Raw genomic sequence first — 7,239 nt, forward strand, 5'->3', positions numbered from 1 at the left:
TCGGACCGCAACTGATTCGGGGACTAGTGTCGAGGGGATGACCCCGGGTAGGGTCATGACGACATATATTAGCCGGGATAACAAGAGCAAAGCCGGTGTAAGCAAGTATGCCGGCATCTTTGAGCCGACTTAATAACATGCCGACATCTTTGAGCCGACTTAATAACATGCCGGCTTACTTTTGGTATGCCGGCATATCTATCTTGTCTTATATGATTGCAAAATAAACACGAGCTATCTGATCTCGGCTCAGGCCGGGATGCGCCAACGGTCTTATCCTGGGCACATGGTGCAAAGTAAAGCAACGCTCCCTTTATGACGGAAAAGTAGGCGTTGCTTACGTCACTGTGCCAGGTGACTGCATAGTGACGTGTCTTGAAGGACTGATGACGAAGGCCGGGACATGGCTACAGTGCCGCCACCTGGCAGTACGAGAAGCACAAAGGTGCATTGTCCCCTCCCAAACAATCCGGAGGGGACCATGGGGCGTACCCGGCGGGCCCGGTGGTAGCTAGGGTTTGCGCTTTTGGTCCACATGTCAGTGTGACACCAGCGGCCTATAAATAGAAGCACCACCCCTCCTGTGTGAGGGTTCCTTCACTTAGCCATCTAGGGCTTTTCCTTCTTCTTCTTCCTCCTCAAGAAACAGCTCAAGGAGTACCATTTAGCCCTCTGTATCTCGGGTAATACAACAAAGCAGGAGTAGGAGTTTTACCTCATCTAGAGGGCTCCGAACCGTAAACACCGCGTGTTCTTGTACTGTGCGTGGTTCAAATCACGTCCTCTCTCCTTCGGTTCCTCCTTCGTCCATCGGTCACATCTTAAGCCATCCCATGGCATCTGCCGTGACACCACCGCGACACATATAAGGCAGGGGGTTTATGTGTAAAAATATGTTTTTTTTAAAAGGAGGGCAAGCTCCGGCCTCTGCATCGATCGATGCACACACTCATTGTAAAAATATGTCTAAGTGGCAGACTAGGTTCCCACCTTTCATTTTGATCAAAGCCGTATGTTCTTGATCCGATTGTTTACAATGGTAGTATGCAAGTTTGCACCAAATGAGGTTTTTACTGGATACGTCGCTTTCTAACAGTGGAACTTACTATATACTGGATCGTCAGCTCGATCAAAGTTATGGAAAAAGTTTGTACTAGGGATGGCTTACTTTACCAAGTTTCACGCCGGTTTCAAGTGGAACAAGATTTGAACATCACCTAATATATAGACCGCGTTGGCTGAATCGTTCGACCCTTTGGATCTTGTAGTGCTGGTCCGGTGGCCATTGCCAGCCACAGCCGCCGCCGAGTTCCGCCGCACCCTCGCCCTCGGGTTCCGGCCGCCGCAGTTGGGCAGAGGAGGGACATGGGTAGGAGGAGGGACGAGGAAGAGATGCGCTCAGGAGAGACGAGCGGGCGATGTGAACCAACTTGCGCTGGTCAATTTCATCGGCTCACGTGGTACATCATATGGCACGAATATTCGTTCGGGGTGGCTCCGCTCACACGTCCCTCGCCAACCAAACAAGCCATTTGGCACAGCGCGAGGGTGGCCCTGACCCTGAACCAAACAGACCCTTAGATTGTCACGGTAGGGTATTTGCAGTTCTGCACCGTTGGCCGGATTTCCAACTCAAGATCCAACTGAGGCGTTGTGAAAAGAAAACGAGTATCCAACTGAGGATGATGGTACTGCCTTTAGGCATCCGGTTCCTGAGATGGGCAACAATTTTAACTAAAGAACGTACCAATCGGTGGGATTTGCTCGCCTATGCAAGTCACCGTCAATGTCTGCCTCGTTGGCACATATAAAAGTGGCCGAGCAACGGAAAACGTAAATGGGAAATCATTAATATCTCGCTCACGGTTTGATTTGGTCTCGCACCTCATGTTCTTGCCCAGCCTCATTCGTTGTCTCTGTCTCATGTTTGTTCTTGATGATGTCCACAAGACGACAGAACTACAGAAGACATAGATATTGTTTGGGATTAAAGTTGTCGCATCGATGATGTCTAAGAAAAGTGTGTATCAGATTAGCTGATAGTCAAAAGAAATGAAGGAGTAAACTAATAACACGTCTTATCACAAATTTGTGGGAAAATGACAGATTTTATTACAGGTGAAAAGTTTCTGACATCATTTATTTTTACACGAAATTTCTGAAACAATTGAATTTACTTACTCTGAGATTTTGACAGAATTGATCACGTGGGAAATTTTAATTTTTAGTAGCCCTGAGGCAGGAATGCTGTTACCAGAACCACTGGAGCTCCTTCCAAATCCCAATCTTACTTATAGCCTACATGCATGCCAAGTCAGCACCATGTCAGCTAACAAAGTTGTAGGCTGATAAAATTGTTCCATATTCTTCCTGAAATAAATAAAATAAAATTATTCCATATTCTTAAATCTGATAAAAGGCTTAAACTCCATCATAAGTTGCTTCAGAGAATTTTAAGTCAATGGAGAAAGGATTTGCTTTGTTCGAGTACACTTGATCTGACCAATCTCTTTCAGTCCGTCACTGAAACAAGTCCTTGGTGAAGGAACATGGACGATCCGAATCCGATGCTTGCTCCAGTCGCTGAAATATCACAGCACAGGGAGGGAAATTTCTTCTGTTCCATTTTTGGGCTGGGGGTGCGAGAAGGTCGCGGGCGGTCGGTGGTGGCATTTTGGCAACGATGCCTGGCAATAATGGCAGGAGGGTCACGTTGCCTTCTCTCTCCCTCCTCCCTCTTTCCTTCTCCTGGCCCGCGCCCATAAATCTGGCGGGAACCAAAGATGGCCGCGCGCCATTTTTAGTCACGGCACGCGTCATCCATCCTCTTCTGCAGCCCAAAAAGCCAATACAGCCCCCGGTTTCTTGCCTCCTCTTTTTCTCCCCTCCCGTTCATCGGCTCCAATTCTTCTTGGCTTTTCTCTTCGCGGAGATAAGATTGTGGCGTCACTGCCACCCTCACGGGCAGGGCAAGGCACAAGAAGCTTTCCCGTGTTCCCTTTTTTTTTTACTTGCTGTTTATAAGGTGGGTAACAGATTTCGCTTTCCTTTCGTCTTGTTGACATCGATCTTTCCACCCTTTGTTTTCTTGGTTCGCGGTGTGCTCACATGTCCAGCCTCGTTCTCGCGTGCCCAGCAATGTCGTCGTCGTCGCCGGACAAGGTGCTCGCCAGGAAGGGCCGCCACAAGCAGCGGTACGACAACGAGTACCGCCTCGTTGCAGGGTCAGTGCCGCCTTCAATTCTATTCTAGATATCCCCCCGATTGCTTTTCTGCATCGGCTAATCCCTTGCTCTCCTTCTCCTGATTCATTCTTCTTCGGGTTGGTTGCCTCCACACAGGTGTGTCCCGTACAGAACGAAGAAGGACGAGGGGAACCCCTGCAGCCTCGGCAACGACCCGGGCCGGATGGAGGTGCTCATGATCTCCACGCCCAACCGCACTGACATGGTCTTCCCAAAGGTACGGCTCCTCGAAATTGACTTCATCAGGCCGTTTAAATCGATCTTTGGAGGCATTGTGAGAGAACCACTGATGAACCGGTATGCTGATGTTTCTTGTCAGGGCGGGTGGGAGGACGACGAGGACGTCTACGAGGCGGCAAGCCGCGAGGCCATGGAGGAGGCCGGCGTCAAGGGCATCATTGATGTAAATACTGGCTCCACTCACCTTGTGATATCCCCTTCATTGTGATTGCTTGTGCCCCTTCTGCAATTTCAATATCTTTGGGTCCAATGCTCTTACTAGTACAGTTTAGTTCTTGGTAGTTGTACAACAATGATGACCTATGGAGTGATGGCACTCACTGCTGTGCCAATGTTATGTGGCCAAGTTCTGTTTCAAGTTCAGAAATTAGGCGTACAAAACCCACCAAACACACACACCTCACGGCACACTCAAGAATGCATGCCTATAGTTGTAAGGCAGCAGATGAATCCGCGGCTTCGCAGTCGCGGAGGGGGGGATCACGCTGACGCACCGGCACACTCACGTGTGTGTAAAGGTGGGGAACCAGGATTTGAATCCTTGTCCCCATCAAGGGGTCGTTCCCTGGGAAATTTTGGTGTGTCTGCAGTAATTAACTGCCACAGTTTGGAGCTATTGTCTACTTGCTCCCTGTCAGTTGAAAGCTCTACAATGGTAAACTAGGTTGTGGTTTACATCTCCAATCAGATAGGCTTTAACCTGTAGCAGACGGTATCGAGGGCAGTGCCATAAGTTGATGGTGACAATGCTTGGCAGGATCTTCTTCTAACATAGTAGCATCAGTATGTAGTTTGTCCTCACAAAAAAAAGTATGTAGTTTGCAACTCCCACAACAAAGAAGAAAACTAGCGTTGACTAACTAACCGAACGAATATTGTAGAGCACAATGAGTTGGGGATAAACACATCATTACCCTTATTTTATTAAGATGGTATTCTGAAATGATTGTGATTTTTTAGTTGGGAAGATCTCGGTATGGAATTCAATATTATTCCCCTATTTCCTTCCATCCTTCCTTGGCCGGCTTGTCAGAAATAATTTCCTTCAGATCCGAGTCAATAGGATGTTATTTTTATCTTGGTGCCTACATGATCTCAACCACTATGCATGTGGTGTGTTTCCTGTTTGCCCTACAGTGCCTACAGCAGCTTAATTAGGGTTAGCCCTATTGTTGATGCATTTGTATCATTATGTTTGCTAGTACTTCCTACTTAGTATTTCTGTTTCCTGATTAATTCCTGTTTCCTGGTGCCTCTGATCATCTATTTAAGGTTAGCACAACTGCTAATTGGACCCCTATATGATCCGATGCAGCTTGCGGCATGGAATTATGGATTTGTGCTAGTTTCCAAATTCTGCAATGTAATTGTGACGCTTGCTGAGTTGAATGAGCCGGCGCTTTGAGTGTAAGAACTGATTATTGCCATTTGTTGTATCAGAGGGCTACCTTGGGACACTGGGTGTTCAAGAGCAAGAGCAGCCAGAAGAGCAACAGCCCCAGGGGAGCTTGCAAGGGCTATATCTTTGCCATGGAGGTCACCGAGGAGCTTGAGTCATGGCCGGAGCAGGCAACCCACGGCAGGCGATGGGTGAGCCCCTGTCCACTATAGTGTTCAACTTTCACTACTGTCAAGTCAATCCTAATTATATAACTCAGAACTGAGTATTTGAATTTGAAACTAACCTAACCTGAGCACTGTTACACTGCTGATGATCACTGAACAGGTTTCCCCAGGTGAAGCCTATCAGCTCTGTCGGTATGACTGGATGCGTGAGGCGCTCACTGCACTGCTGGAGCGGTTATCGATGATCGAAGCGGTGGGGTCGACGCAGGAACGGACTGATCAAACCGGCATGTACATAATGCTCCAAACGACATCTGATGGCGCAGTTGCATTGTGCTGAGCATGTTGCTGCTGCTGATGCTGTGGATAACTAATGATTGCAGCTAGTTAGCCGTCTCCCCCTCTTTGAACTGCAAACATGACTATCAGAAAATTCAGAATCTCTGATAGCTTGTTTAGACCTTCCATTTCTCTTTATTAAGCAGCTAGTGGTGGTCTTAAGTACTCGCAATTGTTGCCAGTAACAACTGCACATGTCTAAGATCACCTTGTGGCTTGAGAGACCTAACTGCAGGCACTTCCGGCCACAACTTGGTATTGGCTGGCTTTCAGAGGTTAGGGCGAAATTGTTTAGTATGGACCTTTAGACTTAACCTCTGGGTGCAAGTATGTTGTTTGCAAGATCTATCCAATCCCTGCTGATTACTGGGGGTCCTGTGTAATTTCGTCTTCTATAATATGTGAAAATAGCATGGTAATTTATCCATGCCATGTGTTGTAAATGAATGTGATCTCGTCATGGACTACTGAAATGCTGAGATGTTGTGAATATAATGATCTTAATTCAATTTCAGTTTTCCGGAAGCTATATTTGCTCGTAATAAAGGGTGCTGAAACAAGACATCTAAGAGTTGCGAATGCATTGAATCTTACTAAATTCCATGCTTGCGAACTTGGGGCTAATGTGAAATATTTAAGATCTGACCTTGGCATGCTAGAATTATTGCTGAATCTAATTGACCAACCTATGTACTGTATAACCAACTCACTATCACATTTTCTGGGTGGTTTAAACCACAAGAAAATTCATCACATTTTTATGAAAACATGTCTGGCGCAAGTGCAAATATTGTCCATAAACTTCATTTTCACCTAGCTTCCAAATCTTAAATTTTACACACAATGATGCCCAGTGTAGCAGACGCATGTTTTCTATATACGAAGAATTTCCAGATCAGATTCAGCGGCGTCAACATTTACCGAAATATATATTTTACCAGGCAGCTCACCTCTTTTGGCCCTGTTTGTTTGGACTTCTGTTTCAGCTTTTGGTGCTTTTAGCAATCTCAAAAGCATTTCTCATGTTTACACATGAAACCGAGAAGCACCTCCGGACGTGTTTTTGGTGCTTCTAACTGAGAAGCACGTCCGGAGGTGCTTCTCAACTGCATGTGTAAACGGAAGAAGTGCTTTTGAGATTGCTAGAAGCACCAAAAGCTGAAACAGAAGTCCAAACAAACAGGATTGTGTCTCACATGTCAGTGAGCTTATCTGAATTTCTTTTGGCGTAAAAATAGAACATACCTTCCACTGCATCTAGTAACATAATCAAATTTCAAAGGAACGTCTAAATTTGGTGACAACGAAATTTGTACTTGTACTCGGCTACTCCCAATATAGATAGTAAAAAATGAACGGAAAGCAAAACTGGAGTCATAAGAAAACAGAACATGTAAGGCAAACAATGATCTGATCATGTCAAAAGAACAATGGTCTGATCGCTTATTCAGGAGGTTGGTGGGCTGGGCCATCATGTATCCAGCATTCCAAAGTCTAGTAGGCTAATAATCCAGAATTTGATTACATGAGAGCCCCTATATGCCACCCGTTGAGATAAACAGAGGAGGTGCTTCCAGCCTTCTCAAATGAGTAGGCCATTGGCACAACCCATTTTATCACAATGTTAATCTAAATTTAAATTTGATGTTTGTCAAAAAGTGTTTGTGGTGTCTCATAAAATGTTCGGTGTATTTTTCCTAAAATGTCACGTCTTTCAAAAAAATATTCATGAATTTCAAAACAAATGTATGTATTTTAAAAATAAGTGTCTATGTATATATTCCATCAAAAAGTCCATGTATATATTTCAACAAATAATTATGATTATGAAAAGTAATGTTCATGAATT

The 7,239-nt window shown here is 45.4% G+C and overlaps 1 protein-coding gene and 1 long non-coding RNA gene across 3 annotated transcripts; one reads left to right on the plus strand and one right to left on the minus strand.

Annotated features, from left to right (window-relative positions):
• Nucleotides 1–1,657: 1,657 nt before the first annotated feature.
• On the minus strand, nt 1,658–2,754 carry LOC112272021. Its single transcript, XR_002965687.1, has 2 exons — nt 2,182–2,754; nt 1,658–1,959 (listed from the first exon to the last, which is right to left on the minus strand). It is a non-coding gene; the product is annotated as an uncharacterized LOC112272021 (long non-coding RNA).
• On the plus strand, nt 2,755–5,880 carry LOC100835961 (nudix hydrolase 13, mitochondrial). Of its 2 annotated transcripts, XM_014900256.2 has the most exons (6): nt 2,755–3,025; nt 3,137–3,224; nt 3,342–3,462; nt 3,565–3,648; nt 4,926–5,075; nt 5,212–5,391. In XM_014900256.2, the coding sequence occupies exons 2-6, from the start codon at nt 3,139–3,141 to the stop codon at nt 5,389–5,391; spliced, it is 621 nt and encodes a 206-aa protein (XP_014755742.1). In that variant the 5' UTR covers nt 2,755–3,025; nt 3,137–3,138. The 2 variants fall into 2 exon arrangements, with proteins under 2 accessions (XP_014755742.1, XP_010235475.1); XM_010237173.3 differs by lacking the exon at nt 2,755–3,025 and having other exon boundaries at nt 3,055–3,224; nt 5,212–5,880.
• The last annotated feature ends 1,359 nt before the right edge of the window (nt 5,881–7,239 follow it).

The sequence above is a fragment of the Brachypodium distachyon genome, chromosome 3, assembly GCF_000005505.3.
Source record: "Brachypodium distachyon strain Bd21 chromosome 3, Brachypodium_distachyon_v3.0, whole genome shotgun sequence".
Classification (NCBI taxonomy): Eukaryota; Viridiplantae; Streptophyta; class Magnoliopsida; order Poales; family Poaceae; genus Brachypodium; species Brachypodium distachyon.